The 20,458-nt window shown below is 40.0% G+C and overlaps 1 protein-coding gene across 6 annotated transcripts in view; it reads left to right on the forward strand.

Moving 5' to 3' along the window:
- The window catches only part of KTN1 (kinectin 1), a 110,496-nt gene extending 101,461 nt beyond the window's left edge, over nt 1-9,035 (forward strand). For 4 of the 6 annotated variants that reach the window (XM_045900920.3, XM_045900921.3, XM_045900922.3 and 1 more), the window contains 4 exons: nt 61-144; nt 1,807-1,899; nt 2,752-2,872; nt 8,554-9,035. In XM_045900920.3, coding sequence (XP_045756876.1) covers nt 61-144; nt 1,807-1,899; nt 2,752-2,872; nt 8,554-8,558 — 303 coding nt within the window. In that variant the 3' untranslated portion in view covers nt 8,559-9,035. The remainder of the gene's footprint in view (nt 1-60; nt 145-1,806; nt 1,900-2,751; nt 2,873-8,553) is intronic. The other 2 variants (XM_064571092.1, XM_064571093.1) reach the window with 1 other exon arrangement.
- Nucleotides 9,036-20,458: the final 11,423 nt, after the last annotated feature.

Here is a 20,458-nt window from a genome sequence, read left to right on the forward strand (position 1 = left end):
TCAGCACAATCAAAGAAGGATGCAAATTAAGTTAATTGTGGTGTTCCTTTATTTTTACAGTTAAAGACACAGTTAAATGAAACACTCACAAAGCTTAGAACTGAACAAAGTGAAAGACAGAAGGTAGCTGGTGACTTGCATAAGGTAAGACACTGCTTGTCTTGAAGATGCCATATCATCATGCTATGTTGTGCCTTGAATCTTAAGTAAACATACTGCTAATTCTGGATTTGGTTTTTTTGCATATTAACGTGTTTATAAATTTAAACTGTTTTACAGTTGCATTTTTGGAACTAAACTTTTTGGCTTGTTTTTCGATTGTTCTTAATTTGCTTCATTATTTCAATACATTTATATAAGTAATTGCTTTATAAAGTATAGATTAAGTTTTAAATGCAATTGAAGGTACTCTTTTTTAAAAATTTGGTTACATCCATGTATTGTTTTGTTGGGATTTTCTTATGTAGTTGCTTACAAAGTATGTTTCTTTTGATTTTTACAGATTCAAAATGTGTAGACCTCTGATGTTTCAGAAATTTGTTCCTTTCTTTCTTTGTGGAAATACACTTTCTTAATCTCATATATAAATAGGGAGCTTTTAAGATTACATTTCTTACTCTCTACATTAGGATGGCAAGTTATTTGTAATTCTGTTTTTAGATAGTTTTAATAGTGCAAGTCACATGCTTATCAAAGCTGCTTTAGAGCTATGATTGTGTTTGTGGGAGTCATTAGCAAAACAAATATGTCACTTTTTTAAAAGTTGGAAGAAATATTTTTGTTTTGTATGATACAGCTTCTAATTGTTATGTAAAAGTCTAGGAATCCATTAAGAGTACACTTAGCATGATGAAAAAATAAGTGTAGGAGTCCAGAATTGCTTCAAATTATTTTGGCGTTACTGTTACCAGTAGATAAAATGTGAACTCAGGATGTTTGTTTCAGAAGTAGGTTCATGATACATTGTCAAGGATGAGCAATCTGACTTACTTTGATATAGGTGATTTTAATTTTTGACCTCTTGATCACAATATAAAACATGCATTTTTAGCCTAGCAGTTTCGTGTCTCAGGTATTAAGGATATTAAACAGGTGCTCAAAGATATGGATGTGCCGTGTTATTTATGATTGCTAATACAACAGTGGAAGACAGTAACTGCCCCTTATCTGTAGACCAGAAATACTGTGCAACACTTGATTAGAAATGTACATAAATAATTATTGATATAAAAAGTTAACAAAATACTTCGTAAAACAAGCAAGTATAAAATAGCAGGTATGTTAAAAGCCCATTTATATGAAATTTTCTGCCCAGATTTTTTGTTAGCACTTGTATGTATACAGGAGGGATCTGGACAAGTGGGTCAGAGCAAAGCCACTATTTAGGATTTGTGGGACATACATGGTTTCTCTCACATACCCTTCTTTGTATGTTTAACACAACCCTTTAAAAATGTAAAAACCACTCTTAGCTTGTGAGCTATACAAAAACAGGCTGTGGACAGATTTGGCTGATGCATGATCTAGACTAATGTTAACCTAAATATCAACTGTGGCTATTTCTTCTTTTAATTTCTTTATACATTTTTCTCTGTTGTTTGAACTTTTTAAAACAGCATATGTTTTTATAATCTGGTGAAGGAGGAAACTTTTAATTTTGGAGGAAAAAACTGAATAGATTAGCTTTCCATTGTATTTTGAGATGAGCTTTAATCTTGTAAAAAATATGTTAAGAAAATCACTTTTTTTTTTCTCATAATACTCCATTGTAGTATTTAGAGGCTACCATGTTGCTTTTCCTTACAGGCTCAAAAGTCACTGGATCTTATCCAGTCAAAAATAGTAAAAGCTGCTGGAGACACTACTGTTATTGAGAATAGTGATGTTTCCCCAGAAATGGTATGCATTTTCTTTTACCCCAGATCTCCAGGCTAATTACCTTGTAAATTACATGAAGAATAAAAATGTGCTAGATCTGTTTCTGACTAAAAAAAACGCCTTTGTAATGTACTTCCATCAGTTATGTTGCATTCTTACTGAAGGTCATCTTTTCTTCCAGATATTTTATCTCTGAAATGCACTGTTTTTATTAATGTTTGTTTTCACTTGAGCTTGTAAGACAGTACATTAATTGTAATGTTTGTGTTGGAAGTATTATGGTATACTGCTGAAGAATGTGGACTTTGTTAGATTGCCTGTGCTTGAATCCTGACTCTGCTACTTAGTAGCTGTGTGACTTTGGACAACTTTCCTTAGCCTCTGTGTGCTTTGGTTGCCCCATCTGTGAAAGGCAATGATAATAGTACCAATCCTGTGAGGATTGTTGACGGGAATAAATGAAATGCGTTACTATCTAAAACACTTAGAATAGTGCGTAGCACTTAAAACAGTGCTGCCTAGCATTTAGGGCTCAATATATGTGAGCTTACTTTTACTGTTATAAATGTGCTGTCCTTTGGTGTCTGGCAGATTTTTTTTTTCTGAAAGGAGAAATGGATTTACAACTACTAAACAGGCTCTAGATTTTTGCCTTTGTTGGCCTAGTGACATAACATAGCTTTCTTTGGTGCAACCTAATTTGCATCACTAGATAGCAAACACTGTTTCTGTATGTGGTTTTTGTTAATTTTTATGTCATTTTCAAGATTTTTCATGTTTGTATTTAAAACAATAAAATATTTTCTGTTTTAGGTTGCAAATGCCTTTTCCTTATGTTTGGAGTTTTTTAAATCACTTTCCTCTTCTTTTTAGGAGTCTTCTGAGAAGGAGACAATGTCTGTAAGTCTAAATCAGACTGTCACCCAGTTACAGCAGTTGCTTCAGGCAGTAAACCAACAGCTCACAAAGGAGAAAGAACACTACCAGGTATTAGGTAAGAATAACTGAAGTACTGTTGTCTGTTTATGGCTAGTTGACAGAGTGTGTGTGAGTGTATTTGTAGTGGGGGTTTACCAGGACTACGGGAGCTCCCGTTGCCTTCCTGGAAGTAGTCTCTCTTTCTTTCTCTCAACACCTGCAGATGACAGCTTTAGCTTTCTTGGAGTTTTATTTCCATTTCTTCCACATTTTGGTCTTGCAGCTTGGAGGGGGGAAAACCTTTTGTTTTTGCTTCCTTTGATCTTCTTAAAAAACAGACTCTCTTACGACTTGTTTACCTAGGTTTTGTTGCATAATATGGGCAACTACTTCTTTAGTTGATCCTGATCTTAGTTCTGGTAAAGTGTCTGTGTGATTTTTTTTTTTTCTTTTCCTTAATGACTTGGTAAAATAAAGTGACTGTAATATTTTTACTGATAGTAGATGCTGAATTGAAAATCAAGTCATCACAATTTCTTTAAATTGAAACTGAGTTTTTACTTAAGTCTGCTTATAAGGTAATCAAAGAAATCCCATTTTTTAACTCCTAAAGTGAGTCTTAATTGAAGATAAATAAACCTGTTTATCATTAACCAAACCATATTATGAAATTTTATTGCCCTCCAGATATATTAGGTGTCCTGGAAAAGTTGGATGGATCACCACATTTTGGTTATAGGGGCATTCTGTCTCACTTTATAGAATGATTGTCATCTGGTCTGCCTTAGCATAAACTCTCCTTTAAAATGCTATTCAGGTCAGTTAGCTCCACAAGATTTCGTAGACAAACCCAGCTCATTCTTTTAACCTGTCCGCAAAAATAATTATACCTTAATCTTTTATCCTTGGTAAGCTAACCTCTCCATTGCCTATAGTTAAACTTCTGCCACATTACTTCCCTTCTCTAAATTAGAAAATAATCTGCTTCCTGCGTCACTGGTAACTCTCTTTCCCATGTCTTCAGCCTTATTCTCTTCCCTGCACATGCTCCTTCTGTTCAGTCTTGAAAACCTGCTCTAATGTCTTATTTTAACCTTCCTTCAGGTTACCACCTTAATTTTTTTTTTTTAAAGATTTTATTTATTTTGACAGAGATAGCGAGAGAGGGAACACAAGCGGGGGTGGGGGTGGGGAATGGAAGAGGGAGAAGCAGGCTTCCCGATGAGCAGAGAGCCCGATGCGGGGCTCGATCCCAGGACCCTGGGATCATGACCTGAGCTGAAGGCAGACGCTTAATGACTGAGCCACCCAGGCGCCCCCCACCTTAATTTTTTTTACATCACTGTTTAACAGAGATTCTTAAAATAAGAAACTATTCTCATAATATCTACTTCTTTAATTGCTATTAACAGCTCCATGTACTCTAGAATGCCATTCCAATGAAAACTTCTTTGCTGAGGTCATTAGTGATTTCCTGATACGGAAAGTATAAGAAAGTATAAATTTCCAATATAAGAGACTGAAAGTAGTTATGAAATATGCTAAATAGGCTGAAGTCAGTCCATAGGCCTTGGTGTGATAAGAAAAGGGCTTCATGGGGCGCCTGGGTGGCTCAGTTGTTAAGCATCTGCCTTCGGCTCAGGTCATGATCTCAGGGTCCTGGGATCGAGCCCCGCATCGGGCTCCCTGCTCAGCGGGGAGCCTGCTCCCTCTCCCGTTCCCCCTGCTTGTGTTCCCTCTCTCGCTGTCTCTCTCTGTATAAAAAAAAAAAAAAAAAGAAAAGGGCTTCATTTCTGAGAGCCTAAAAAATTGTAAGATTACTTATTACCCTGTGCCTTTCAACCTTGTCGGTATTATCTCTCCAGCATCTCAGAGGTGTTCTTTAATATTTCTTTTTCTTCCCAAACACGTGGTATGCTTATATTAAGTCTTAGGAACCTATTTCCACATTGGTCATTTTCCTATTAAATTTGAGACTTATACTGATTGTTGGCAGTATAACACTTTTATTTTTCAGATTTTTTCTTCCTGATTTATGAAATTGTAGCAACTTGTTAAATATGTATATCCTGGCAACACAGCTAAAACTGAACTGTTGTTTGGCAGGCAGCTCCCCTAAGTGATAACTCTTTGGTCAGCTAATGAATGTAAGTCCAAGTTTGGCAGGTGAAAAGGTGGTTGAGCATCAGCAGTGCAATGTGAAGGGCAGAATGGGTTGGATAGAATGGATTGTATGAAGACAGGGTCTGCTAGGCACTTGAGAATTCTTCCTTCTATAGGTTCTACCCAGCATTGGCAGTGGTAACCCCTCCCTACAGATTCCTTGGTTCCCACAGCCTTCTTTGTTTTTTTTTTTAAAGATTTTATTTATTTATTTGACAGAGAAAGACACAGCGAGGGAGGGAACACAAACGGGGAGTGGGAGAGGGAGAAGCAGACTCCCTGCCGAGCAGGGAGCCCGATGCGGGACTCGATCCCGGGACTCCAGGATCATGACCTGAGCCGAAGGCAGTCGCTTAACCAACTGAGCCACCCAGGCGCCCTTTTTTTTTTTAAGATTTTATTTATTTATTTGAGAGAGAGCATGAGAGGAGAGGGTCAGAAGGAGAAGCAGACTCCCCTCTGAGCAGGGAGCCCGATGTGGGACTTGATCCAGGGACTCCGGGATCATGACCTGAGCCGAAGGCAGTCGCTTAACCAACTGAGCCACCCAGGCGCCCCCACAGCCTGCTTTGTACCCTTTAAATGTTTATTACCCAGTTTTGAACTTCAGCCATCATTTTTGCTCGATATATTCTCCCTCTTGTGAATTATTCATTTATTTATTTATTTCCTTTTAGGGGGGTGGGATGGTGGGAAGGGACAGAGGGGGAGGGAGAGCAAGAATCTTAAGCAGGCTCAATGCCCAGTGCAGAACCTGACACAGGGCTCCATCTCACAACCCTGAGATCACGACCTGAGCTGAATTCAAGAGTCTGACATTCAACCACCTGAGTCAACCAGGCACTCCTCTTGTGAATTCTTTTTTTTTTTTTTTTTAAAGATTTTATTTATTTATTCATGAGAGACAGAGAGAGAGACAGAGACAGAGGCAGAGGGAGAAGCAGGCTCCCCGTGGAGCAGGGAGCCCGATGTGGGACTCGACCCCAGGACCCTGGGATCATGACCTGAGCCGAAGGCAGACGCTTAACCGACTGAGCCACCCAGGCGTCCCTCTTGTGAATTCTTTTAAAACTAGCACTGTATTGGATGAGAAAAACAAAAAACAAAAAAAACCTACTACTGCCTAATGATTAAATTGAAAATATAGCTTGTTTAATCATCGAAATATAGGTAATAGGCTAATATATCTGATGTCAGGAAACTTACTTCTTTTTAGTATATACCACAAGTACATATGAATTGTTTAAAATAATGCTATACGTATTTGATAAGGGAAAAACAGTTTTTAAAAGGCAAAATGGGATGATGATATGCAGTTATTTAGTGTTCTAAATCCTAATATTCATTACTTAGCATTTCTCTGAGCTGTAGGGGTATGTGTATTGATCTTATATCCTTAATTTGTAAGACCTTAACCTTTCTTTTCTTTTGGAAGTCTTCCTATTTCCTATCCCTCCACCCCCAAAAAAGAAGATTGTCACCTCTTCCCTTCCTTTGTATGAATTAAGATACTTTTTTCTTTTTTTTTAAGCTTTGGACTAACAACACTAGTACTTGATAGTATGCTTTTTTTTGTTCCCACATATCTATTTTTCCTTATGTTTCTTTCATATTTGCTTGTCTTCTGAGTTTTCAAACTGTATGTCTGACCATATCAGAAGATTTCATTACTCCAGTCTGTTTGGGCTGCTATAACAAAAATGCCATAGACTGGGTGGCTTAAATAACCTTTATTTCTGACAGTCCGTGCATGGCAGAAGGGGCAAGGGAGCTCTCTGGGGTCCCTTTTAGAAGGACACTAGTCCCATTCATGATGGTGGGGTCTTTCAAAGGCCCCACTTCCAAATGCCATCACATTGGGGGGTTAGAATTTCAGTATATGAATTGGGGGGTGGGCACAAACATTCAGACCATAACACTCAGGTTCTCTTCCCTTGGAACCAGTTTATGGAATCCTGTGGAGGGAAGAGATTTATTTTAACAGCACTTATGAGTATCCTGCTAAGGTTGAGCAGGCTTCTGACTTGTGGTCATTTGCTTAATCTTCACAACAACCCAGGGCATTGGGTAGGTAGGTGGTATTATTTGTTTTTTTATTCCATTTTACAACAGACCCACAGAGGTTCTATAGTTTGCCCAAGGTCATGCAACTAGTAACTGGGTGAGCTGGGATTTAAATTGTGGTGGTCTTTGCCCAATGCATACACTCTTAATCAGTACTTTTCTTCTCTAATTCAGGCATTCTGTGCCCTGACCTCTTTTTCTTGCTGCTTTTTTTCCCTCCTCATTCTGTCTAATCCTTTGTTGCCAGCCTCTTATAGTTTGTGTTTTCAATTCTGACTTTGTCCTAAAGTTGGTATTTTGTCAGTAGTGAGTTGGAGAGGCTCTTAATGTTATCCAGAAAAAATTGAGGTGAGGTTTTGTGTATGTGTTTTGTATGTATTTGCTCCCCTATTCCACGTGACCAATAGATTTTTTTACGATGTTGTTGTCTCGTTTCTGAAAGAAGGATGTTCTTTTATAGTGGTATTGAAGTATAAGGATTAGTGTTCCAGATAAAAACTAGCTTTTATTTCTACACTTTACACTTGGCTATCACGTAGCTCAGGCTTTCATTTTCGGTGGTGTGTTTACATAGCACTCAATAGCGTCCTGTACCAGTGGGCTGTGTACACTTTCTGATCCACTGTTAGTCTTGTTCTTAATTAGAGAACACGATAGCCAGTGATAACTTTGCTTTTTCACTTTCTCTTTCTTTTCCCCTTGACTTTTTATTTTGAAAAAGTTCACACACAAAGAAAAGTTGAAAGAATAGTGCAACACTCGCACATCCTTCACCTGCTTCATCTCTTTCCATGTATCTACGTATTTGGTTAATGTCAAACCGTTTGAAAGTGACTTTCAGATACGACATTTTATCCTTAAGCACTTGGGAATGCATCTCTGAAGAACAAAAGCATTCTCTTACAAATCCATAGAACCACTATCACATCTAAACAAAACCAGTAGTTACATAAAATTATCCATTATTAAACCCGTGTTCAAGTTCCCCAGGTATACCGCAAGTATTTTTTAGCTATTTTTCCCAAACCAGGATCCAGTCAGAATTTATATGTTGCATTTGGTTAAGTCTTTTTAGTCTCTCTAATGACTTTTGAAGTTTAATTTCTTATAGTCATTTTATCTGACTTGGAAAGCTTCCCATGACCTCAGAAAATTTCTGTCTGAAACTTTATTCATGGGGGAGAGTTGTAAATTTCAGTGCTACCCACTTTATTAGCTTTATATTTTCTTGAGAAGAACTAATAAAAATGGATTCCCAATGTTCTCATATTTTCTAATAGTATTTTTAAATCCTCACATTATTCTGTTTGGTTTGAGGTTTTCACTCATATTTTTAAATCCACCTCAAAAGCTTCTGAATCCTATGATTTCTCTCGTTTTTGATTACCATTAGTATAATTGCCTTGATCCTAGTTGAAAGAGCCATGCTAGATCAAATAGAATATGTATTTTTGGTGTTTGACAAATGTCTTCTGATTGCCTTTTGTTTCTTGTTTTAAAATGAATTTCTTTCTTTCTGATCTTTTACAGAGTGAAGTAACTGGGAAACTGTTCATTCAAGGATAACAGAAGGCATTGTATTATATTTTGCCAAATTAAAGCCTTATTTATGTTTTCACCCTTTCTACTTTGTCAGAAACACTGAACAGAGTTTTGTCTTTTCTAATCCTTGTTAGACTACTGATTTAAAGAGAAAAAAAAAGCCAACTCTGTAGACACCTTCAGAGTTTAGTTTTATAATAAAAACTGTTTGAATAATTAGACCTTTACATTCCTGAAGATAAAATAAACATGTAATCTTTTATCTTATTTTGCTCAATAAAATTGTTCAGAAGATCAAAAGTGGGTAAAGACAATATAAAATTTAACATTTTAATACTGATGTTGTACACTGTTTTACTTAACATTTTGGGGAGTAACTGCCTCTGACTTCAAGAAAACACTTTTTTGTTGCTAATGTAATCCGTTTTTTGTAATGGCGTCAGCAAATAAAGGGATGCTTATTATTCAAACTTGCTCTAATTTTCATTGTGCTTTAACAGATCTCATTAGTCGTATAGAGCAACATAATTTAGAACAGTTATTAATTGCAACTCTTGGACAAGATAAGATAGGTATTGTTGCTCATGCGACTTCTGTAAGGGGAGTTCTGGGTCTTCTGCGTGGCTCCGTGTGGTGTGAACTTTGTCCAGCAGTGCTGTGTGCCACAGAAAGGAGGAGGCAAGAATTTAGCATTCAGACCCACTGCTCCAGCTTCAGGTGGAAGAGCTCTGCTTTTACACTTACTGTTCATAACCAATGATAGGGGACTTTTTAGTGTCCTTGTCAGGCACTGTGTTACACAGCACGTTATTTTTTGTTGAAGAAAGTTTTTTTCTTCATTTTATTTTATTTTTAGTTTTTTAGTTTTATTTTACTATGTTATGTTAATCACCATACATTGCATCATTAGTTTTTATTTTTTTATTTTATTTATTTATTTATTTATTTTTATCCCCTTACATTACATCATTAGTTCTAGATGAAGTGTTCCATGATTCATTGTTTGTGCATAACACCCAGTGCTCCATGCAGAATGTGCCCTCCTCAATACCCACCACCAGGCTAACCCATCCTCCCACCCCCCTCCCCTCTAGAACCCTCAGTTTGTTTCTCAGAGTCCATCGTCTCTCATGGTTCGTCCACCCCTCCGATTTCCCCCGCTTCATTCTTCCCCTCCCGCTACCTTCTTCTTCTTTTTTTTTTCTTAACATATATTGCATTAGTTGTTTCAGAGGTACAGATCTGAGATTCAACAGTCTTGCACAATTCACAGTGCTTACCAGAGCACATACCCTCCCCAGTATCTATCACCCAGTCACCCCATCCCTCCCACCCCACCCCCCACTCCCAACAACACTCAGTTTGTTTCCTGCGATTAAGAATTCCTCATATCAGTGAGATCATATGATACATGTCTTTCTCTGTTTGACTTATTTCACTCAGCATAATCCCCTCCAGTTCCATCCACGTCGTTGCAAATGGCAAGATCTCATTCCTTTTGCATCATTAGTTTTTGATGTAGTGTTCCATGATTCATTGTTTGCGTGTAACACCAGCGCTCCATGCAGAACGTGCCCTCTTTAATACCCATCACCAGGCTAACCCATCCTCCCACCCCCCTCCCCTCTAGAACCCTCAGTTTGTTTCTCAGAGTCCATAGTCTCTCATGGTTCGTCTCCCCCTCCAATTTCCCCCCCTTCATTTTTCCCTTCCTACTATCTAATTCTTTTTTTTTTTTTTTAAACATATAATGTATTATTTGTTTCAGGGGTACAGGTCTGTGATTCATCAGTCTTATCCAATTCACAGCGCTCACCATAGCACATACCCTCCCCAATGTTTATTACCCAGCCACCCCATCCCTCCCACCCCCCACCACTCTAGCAACCCTCAGATTGTTTCCTGAGATTAAGAATTCCTTTTAATTAAATAATTTGATGCAAGCACTGAACCTTGCAGATGCTAACTAACCGCTGAAAGCTATCTTGTGCCATTGAGAGTAAAAGTGCCTGTGAGGCCATAGTGTGGTCTCCTTGCTATTTCAGTAATGCTTCTGCTTAAAATAGCTCTTTTCTCTTGGATATCAGTCCTGGCTTGCTTCTTCACCATCTTGAAATCTGTTTGAATGTCCCCTTTCTCATCAGGTCTTTCTTGACCATCCAGTATCCCCCTCTGCCTCCCTATCCACCTACCTATTTTTGTTATAATGTCTATAGCCTCCAGTATATACTTGGTCATACCTTTTCCTCCCACCAGAAAGTAGCTCCATGAGGGCAGGAATCCTCTCCTCTATTCTTTGCTTTTTCCCCAGCCCTGAGCAAGTGCCTGACACTTGTGCTCAGGTACTGAAATGAATGAATGGATAAAATTCATTTTTGTAGTTTGAGAATTATCTGAAGTGTGGTGCCTTTTCATATCATCCCGTGTACACCAGATAGTATTTCTTTCTTTCTTTATTATTTTTTAAAGATTTTATTTATTTGACAGAGAGAGACAGTGAGAGCGGGAACACAAGCAGGGGGAGTGGGAGAGGGAGAAGCAGGTTTCCCGCGGAGTAGGGAGCCCGACGCGGGGCTCGATCCCAGGACCCCGGGATCATGACCTGAGCCGAAGGCAGACACTTAACCTGAGCCACCCAGGCGCCCCCACCAGATAGTATTTCTAAAGTATGTAGAGATAAACTGAAGAGGCTGCTCATGGACAGTGAGGACTGGCTGAGGATTTGCACTACCCCAGGCCTTGCTGCTTTCAGCAAACCACTGGAAAACTGATCTGAAGGCCAGATACCATATCATCATTATCATCATCATCATCTCTCAATTTTTTTCCTTGACTATTGTCTATAAAGATACCCATGTCTCTGCCATCTTAAAAAAGCAAACCGAAATCCCACCTTTCTTTTGCCATTCTCTTTCATAGCTTAGTTCCTCAGAAGAAATGTGTAATCGTATTATTTTTCAACCTCTTCGTATGTTTGAATTTTCAAAAAATTAAAATAATTTTTAAATAAGTTAAGGATTCAGTCCCATCTCTTATTGTGTCCCCTCCCTCAACATCCCAACCAAATACACATTCATCTTCTTGCTTCTGATGTGGCAGGGAGTTCACAACATGGCCTATTCCAATTTGGGACCGTTTTATAATTGTCTCTTCCATCCTCAACTGTCCACCTTTCCCCAGTGTGTTATAAGCAGATCGCTGAGAGAGGAAAGGAGCATCCAGAGAGAGTCCTGTGTCCTCTGTCTCTAGTGACTCCCTACGCCACTACTGGAGCCAGTTGAGGTGGGAAGCCCTAAGAAAATTACTCAGGTGGAGGAGAACCAACAGGAAGGGGAGAATGACCAATGCACAATGTTCACAAAGTCATGCATGTGTTGTAGCAAGATCTATTCTAATGGATTTCAGCGTAACAGTGCCAAACGCTCACTGATGGGGTTTCAGACTCCATGTGGCAATTAATCTGTAATTACAACATGTTGAGTTTTGCTCTTGTGTCTGAGAATATCCACAGTGGTCTGAAATGGATGCTGCTCTGTTTTCCAATGATGTATCTGTGTACAGGGGCCAGATTTTCTTCATACACTTCAACCCAGACAGCACACGACAGCAGATTGCATGCAGAAGCAGGTGGCTTCCATTAGGCCAGATAGTAAAGAAATTTGCAAACATGTAAAGTAATGCCAGTTTTCTCACTACATCCTTTTGGTTGGTTTTATTTTGGAAAATGAAGTTACATTATCATGAAAACATGTTCATTATGTTATTTTAAGAAATGAACATTTAAAATTTTTCTTGGTTTCAATTTCTACTGCACTGAATATTATAGAAATAACAAAAAAGCTTTTGAAAGTGTAAAGGATTTCTGAGACCAAAAATTTTAGAGCTGCTGCTCTTAGCGTGTTGTTTTTTTCCCCCAACGCTGGGCAACTCTGTAAGCACTTTCTTACTATATTTTGTTTTATATTTAATTCCTTTATTAATTAAAAATGATAAAAACATTTTCAGTCTTTTTATTTTGTTGCACTTTGCCAACTTCTTGTTCCTAAAATTTATTTTCAATTCTTGTTTTCTAACTCATTTTAGACTGTAAGTTCTCTGTACTTCTTTGCATCCCACAGATTTTGATATGTGGGGATTTTGTTGTCTTTCAGTTCTTAATTTTTAAAAATCGTATTTTAAACATACAGAAAATCATGGAAAATAATGGAAAAAAACCTATGTATCCTCTCAATATCAAATATTAACCTTTTGTCCTACTTGAGGTTTTTTTAAATAAAACATAAGGAACAGTTTAAATAGCTTGTGTACCCCTCCTTGGTCCCATTTCCCTCCCTCCAGAGGTAGCCACTGCACCAAAGGGGATGCTTATCATTTAATTTCATGGTGTTATGCAATTAACATATATAAGTGTATCCAGAAATAATATGAATTTCACATTTTTGAACTTTATAATCATTCTATTTGATTTGCTCAATATTAGCTTTAAAATTTATACATGGAGATTTTCTTCATTTTTAACTATGGATATGCCACAAGTTACTTGGTATATTCCTCTAAGAGACAATTAATGAAAATTTTATGTAAATTTATTTTTATTTCCTTTAAGAGATTATTGGAGTGTGTATTTTTCACATCATGGATTTCTTTTTTTCTTTTGAGAGAGAGAAAGCAAGGAGGGGCAGAGGGGGAGAGAGAATCTCAAGCAGGCTCCGTGCCCATGCAGAGCCCAATGTGGGGCTTGACCTCACGACCCCAAGATCACGATCTGACCAGAAATCAAGAGTCAAGGATGCTTAACTGACTGAGCCATCCAGGTGGCCAACATCATGGATTTTTTAAGTATTGTTTCCTAATACTGCATTTGGTCTGTGAGTATGACTTGTATGACACCAATTTCCTGAATTTGTGGAAACGTTAGAAGAAAGAAATTAAAAACAAAAACAAAAAGTCATTTAGCTTTAGTTTAGAATAAAAGAGGATTTATCAGCAAGAATGCTAAGCTTTGGCAGGAAATGATTTCATTAAATGAAGTAATTCGAAATCTCAAATTACTTTACCAGGCTAGTTCTTATCCTCTTCAGTTAGAAAATGAGAAAGAATTGGGTAATATTTATTTTCTGGTGATCTCAGGAACACAGGAAACAGAGTCAAAGAGGTGGGTAAGGTCTTATTTACATTTATGCATTCTCTTGCTATGAAGAATCAAGAAGTCATGAGTTTTTGAATTAAGAGCAGGTTCTTCCTGAGCTATTCAGTACAGAGTTCTTGGGATTTCATTCATTGCCAAAATACAGAGTTTCTGTTTATTCATTTCAAAATATCTAAAACATGGTATTGTATTCCATAGATAATAGTTGTAGGAAATGGAAATTCGTTCTTACTTACGTTGATGGATTGTGTTGATAACCATATGGTTGATAACCATATCTCCATATCTAAATTGTGCAGGCTTTTCAGCCCTGGGCATCTAGTTTTTCTCCTTGCTAGCTGTGCAAGTAATAAAACAATATGGCTCTAGTAAATTCCAACAAATGCAATAGTGAATTTTCTTCCAGTTCCTTGGTTGCCAGTGGTCAATATTTTTAAATATTCCAAGCAAGTGAAGAGAATGGATATTTTCTTTCTTTTTTTTTTTTTAAGATTTTATTTATTTATTAGACAGAGACACAGCGAGAACACAAGCAGGGGGAGTGGGAGAGGGAGAAGCAGACTCCCCGCTGAGCAGGGAGCCCGACGTGGGGCTTGATCCCAGGACCCTGGGATCACGACCTGAGCTGAAGGTAGACGCTTAACAACTGAGCCACTCAGGCGCCCCAGAGAATGGATATTTTCTATTTGTTAAATTCAAATTGTTGATTGATACATTCCTACCATGTTTCTAGTTTATTAGGTCTGAGATGGGCTCAAGAATTTGCAGTTTGGAATGAATTTCAAGTGATGCTGATGTGGGTTTGGTGACCACACTTGGAAATCATGCATTATGGTTTTTAATTTTCTTTTGCAGTTTCTTGTCAAAAGAGTTCTTGTTTTTTAACACTGCTAAATATTATTAATTATTTTTATATCCTTTCTATAATTTCTACAAATTTGGGGAGGTGGAGAGAGATTGCAGCATGTCAGCCTACTACATTGAAAACAGAATTCTCCCAAAACTTAAAAACGATGTAAAGTGATAATTGGTGGTTTTCTTGGTGTTTCTTGATATTTCCAGGTTATGCCACACAAGGAGTATTTTTTTGAAAAGTTTATCTGGTGAATTTCTCTATCCCCACTACTCCAAACCTGAATGTGCATGAATGTTATTCTTCATATTGACTGTTAGGATTTTTCTCTCCTTAAAGGAAGAATCAGTTGGAATAAAGATTTAGACCTTGACTCCTGTAGAGTTGATTATGGCTCTATAATAAATTACCACAAACTTAGAGGCTTCAAACAATACAAACTTAACTGTCTTACAGTACTGGAGGCTAGAAGCACCAAATCAATTTCAGTGGACGAAAGGTGTCAGCAGGGTTGGTTCCTTCTGGAGGCTGTCGAGGAGAATCTGTTCCCTTGCCTTTTCTGGCTTCTGGGGGCCTCCTGCATTCCTTGGCTGGTGAGCAGCCCTTGCTTTTATCATTCCAAACACTTGCTTCTCTTGTCACATCTAATTCCTCCTTTGGTCTTCTTGCCTTCCTCCTATGGGGCCCCTTGTGAGTATATTGAAGGCCCACCTGGATAATCCAGGATCATCTTCCCATCTCAAAATCCTAATCCCAACTGCAGGCGCCCCTTGCCATGTAATATCACATAGTCACAGGTTCTGGGGATTAGGATGTGGCTGTCTTGGGGGGAGGGGCATTATTCAAATGACTGCAACTCCAAAGACTTCATCTCTTCCACACCTATGACCAAACCTTGAACCTTGTAATTATTCTCCAGTATCCTATCCTCTGATACAATCCCAAATCATTCTAGATCTCTTGGCCTCTAAATGCCACTGTTTCTGTTCATTTGCCCTTAGGGAGGCCTTAGCCCCTTGACAACATTTGAAAAAAAGTTGCAATGCCTATTGACTTTATCCCTTTCTCTATGGTCCATCATCTCTCCAGTTCTTTTGTGATAAACTAAGTTCCATTACCCCTGTCCCTCACACACGCCTAGCAAAGAGCTCCAAATCTGAAAAAAGTGGAAGCAAATGTGTGAAGTGGTGAGATTCCGAAATCTGCAGGACTGAAAATGGAAGATGGGGGAAATGGTGCTACTGCTTTTAATTTCCATGTCCACTCTGATGTCATAAAAGGGTTCAGAGTTAGCAACAAGTTAAGAGGATTTTTCAGAGATTGCTGTACTTGTGCTGTGAGTCACACCTCCACCAAGGGTAGAAATAGATGGTGGGCGGAGGGGCTCCTTCATTTTCAGTCAAGAGGGAAGGCTTTCAATGGGCCTGTCTATAGAGCTTGTAATGCATCCTCTGCATTTGTAAAAGAGTGGACTGGGGAATGGACTCCTGGAAAATCTAAAGGCCAAAAGGTGGTTGCGTTGATGGCAGGTTAGAGGAGAGGTGGTTACGCTGAATGGCTCGCATTACCCACATTTTTCAGAATGAAAGATTTATGTGGATAACTGCGATGGGCCAGACAGGAGGCACAGGAGGGAGAGAGCCAGTGGATTCTGTCCAGAAAGTCTTGGATTCTGTCCAGAGGGACCATCGGAAGGAGGAAAAGACCTCAGCAGACAAAAGCTAAAGGTACCACCAGCTGCCTACGAGTTGAGGAAGAAGTAAGCAGCAAGTTGGAATAGAGATGCTCTTGCCCTCAATGCAAGTGCAGGTGAGAGATCTCCATGGCTGGGAATGCAGGATCAGGTTGATGGAGTCACACGAAAGACCTCACATCCCAGATTCAGTGCTTGGAGGAGAGCTGTGCAGAAGCATACTGGGTGGGCAAGAAATCATCTTAGTGTAGCCACTGGGGCTTCTTTGTTCCCACAGCATGTTACAGCCTCATAGCATGGTCCCACATACAGCACAGCTATTTACCCCTGAGTTGTGGTGGGGAAAGTGAGATGCCATGTGTGCAGTGCTCTGGGTGGTGTTAATCTTTCTCCCTCCCATGGTGAACTAGATCAGCCTCATATAGTAAACACTTGCAAGGGGCTGGCACATGCACTGAGGTGTGTCTGAGGCAGGGGAACTGGGTCCTTGTTGCCTGGAAAGCAATTTAGATCCTTTGAGCACCACCTCTCAGCCTTATTGGTTTGTTTTATTCTAATTTTGGTTCCGGTGTTAGGATTTTCTACAAATCTCAACAGGAGGTAGCTTCTTGGTATTGGACCATATCAAGTTTAAGCCATTCCTTCTTGGCTTCACTTCTCAGGTGTTTTTTTTTTGTTTGCTTGTTTGCTTTTTGGCTAGGAATAAAGGCACTTCCTGTGAATATGGGTATGCTACAATATGTTTATGGCAGATGTGTGACTTTTATTCATTCAACAAGTTTTTATTCTAAGTCTTCTAGAAGGTCTGGGGCTGGGACACAGCAGAGAACAAGAGATTTGGTGGTGTCTTCACAGAGCTCAAGGGGCCCCACAGGGTTACAAATCATGGAAACTCCTGTGGGAGGTCCACTGAGCCAAGTCAGGGATGGCTCTCAGGAGAACATAACATCTAAACTAAGGGCTGAAGTGGGAGGCACAGGCAAAGAAGGGAATGTAGAGTGGGGGGTGGCAGAGTGGGAGGAGAGGCTGAAGCAGGAGGTACAGGAGATGGTGACGGATAATGTTAGGTGTGTTTCCACCTTCATCTAAGTAATTCTGTCCTGTTGTTGAGCAGGTACATGATAATGATGATAAGACAGTTCTGTCCATAAAGTTTCACTCTTAGAGCGTTTCTGAACGAGAACCAGCACATCCATCATGGCACTCATTATTGGAATGTGAATTAGGAATCAAGACTCAGCTTAAACATACCTTAGTTCGGGCTCCTATAACAAAATGCCATGCACTGGGTGGCTTGAAGACAGAAATTTATTTCTCGTAGTTCTAGAGGTTGGAAGTTGGAGATCAGCATGCCAGCATGGTGGAGTGAGAGCTTCCCGGTCACAGATTCCTTATTGTGTCCCCACATGGTGGAAGTGACGGGCAAGGGAGCTCTCTGGGGCCTCTTTCATAAGGCATCAATCCCATTCATGATGGCTCCTTCCTTATAGCCTAGTTACCTCCTACAGGTCCCACCTCCTAATACCATCACCTGGGGGTGAGATTTCAACTTATGAATTTTGCGAGGACACATTCAGACCATAGCAAGCATAATCTCTACTCTGAAACTTTTCTGAGCACATGTGGCCTGTCCACTTAACAGCTACACCCAACCTCCTCTCCTTTGCTGCCTCCCACTATAGAGGCTGAAAGGCCAAATACTCACTTTTCCAGCTTCCCTTGCAGCTAAGGGTGGTGATGTAACCCAGATCTGGGCTGTGAACCCTAAGTAGAAGTCTATAGGAGGGGCTTCTAGGAAAGCAAAATCTCACTTGAGTCAAAAAGAAGAAAGAAAAGGAACACGTGAGCTGATCTAGCCCTTTTGCCTTTTCTCTTTAACCTGCCTTGAACACGGACACAATGGCTGGAGATGCAGCAGTCATCTTGTGGCATGTAGGACAAACCAAAGAAATAGCGGAAAAAGAAACCCCCAAATCTTTGAAATTGACCTACTCCTGTAACTTCTCACCTCCAGACTTCTGAGTATGTTTAAAACAACAACAACAGGGGCGCCTGGGTGGCTCAGTCGTTAAGCGTCTGCCTTCGGTTCAGGTCATGGTCCCAGGGTCCTGGGATTGAGCCCTGCATTGGGCTCCCTGCTCAGCGGGAAACCTGCTTCTCCCTCTCCCTCTCCCACTGCTTGTGTTCCTGCTCTCGCTGTGTCTCTCTCTGTCAAATAAATAAATAAAATCTTAAAAAACAACAACAACAACAACAAAACATCAACTATGTTCAAACCACTATAGTGATTTGCAGCAAAAATCAATCGTAATTGTTACACAATGCTGGGTAGAACCTAGTAGTCCTTCCTCTGAATTTCCGCCTTACCTGTTGTACAGTCTTCCTTTCCATTATCCCTGAGTATTATTTTTGGTTTGTCTGACTTTCCCAATACTGAGATGTCCTTGGGGTCAGGGACTATCTTACCGTTTGGATGACCCCAAAACTATTACAGTGCCTGGCACATGATAGCTGCTTAGGACTATTTTGTCAAATGAGTGAAGGACCGAATGAGCGATGTGGCCATGTGGGGATGGTGTGGGCAAGGAGACCTACATTAGTGGTGGTGAGGCCAGTGGAGAGGTTGGAGCAGTAAGAATCCAGGCAAGAGGCAACGAGACCCCGAGCTAAAGCAGGATGATGCAGATGAGAGAGAGGACGGAGTCAGGGCTTACCCAGGAGGCAGAAGGGACAGGACCTGGTTAGGGCTTGGGGAAGAGGAAGGGCTCTAAGATGGCTGAGAGCTCTTCAGTGCCCGTTGGGTTTGGGTTACTCAGACATGTGGGTGCCTTAGTCATCTCGTCTGAAAAATAGGGATAATAGGAATGCACATGTGGGTTTGTTGTAGGAGGCAAATGACAGCGTGTGTAAACTGCTTGTAACAGTGCCTGGCACATTGTAAGTGTGCGATACATGTTATCAGTTGTCACCATCGTGACAGGAGAGCAAGAAAGCAGGCAGGGTGTTGAAAGAGAGGAGGGTGAGGACGAGCAGGAAGGGTGGGGGTTCAGGAGGAATGAGGAGGAGGACCCAAGTAGCTAGCAGTGACTTTAAGATGTTCAGCAGCTTCTTGGTCTCAGCCGCTGGAAAGAAAGACTTTATTTAAAGCGGGACTGAAAGTCATTTAATGAGCTCAAGAGGAATGGGATTAGGTAGAGCCTGCTTTTATTCAAGACTTTTGTCAACTGGTTATGCTGCTTTGATTATTGTTTTAAACATGTCCCAGAGGGCCTGGAGTAAGAAATGAAGAGTGGAGGATGCTCATGTTTAATGTGAAGAGTTGTAAGCTATTCTGGGGCACAGTCGGAATCTCGGGAGGGTCGTGCCTAACAGATTTTTGAAACAATTAATGAAGCCTAAGAGCAAGAATAACATAAGAGGCACAGTGCGAGGGCCATTAGCCTCGAGGCAGTGGAGGACCCTGTGTGATCAGGCAGGGCAAAATGGCGGGAGAGCAACCATGCTCTCGCTGATGGGACCAGGGGCCTTTGATTAGGTTACAAGGGAACAATGACAAAAGCCCCACTTACTGCATGCCTAAGAGGGTCCAGTATTTTACATGTTCCTCTAATCCTCTTGATTTCCCTGCAAGAGTGAGTTGTTATTATTATGCCCATTTTAAGAAGGAGAAAACTGAGGATTGATGAGATTAAAGAACATTTCCAAGATCCACTAACCAGGAAGAGGTAGAACCAGGATTGAAACCAGGTCTGGCCAAGATTTGGCCATTTCCTTTTCACTGTGTTGGAGCTCGTGACACTGCTGCTCAGGAATTTTATGGGAGGAGTTCTTGCCTCTGTATTACAGGAGGTGCTTTTCATCTCATACTCAATCTGGAAGTTTACTTCTTGAAAGAGCAGAGTATAAACACTCTATCATGTCCCAATCATGGACAATACGTGTAAATTGAATACTTCAGTTCAATCTAACAGACTTTTGTTGTGTGTAAATAGATGGTTTCTGATTTCCAAGTGACCCTGGCTCCTGGGGGTGGGTCTGCAGAGTGGGTCTTCGGTTTGTTACAGTTCTGTCCGCCCTTGGTGTGGGCTTGCAGGGCCGTCCCGAAGCTTTGAAGGAGTTGAGACCATGATGGAGTTTCCTGCTGGCCCCTTTAGGCACTAGAGTATAAGATCGCTAACCTCACTGCAGAGAAGCTTGC

Source organism: Mirounga angustirostris, unplaced genomic scaffold (genome assembly GCF_029215605.1).
Source record: "Mirounga angustirostris isolate CCGP_5_RB_7025 unplaced genomic scaffold, mMirAng1.0.hap1 SCAF_9, whole genome shotgun sequence".
Lineage (NCBI taxonomy): Eukaryota > Metazoa > Chordata > Mammalia > Carnivora > Phocidae > Mirounga > Mirounga angustirostris.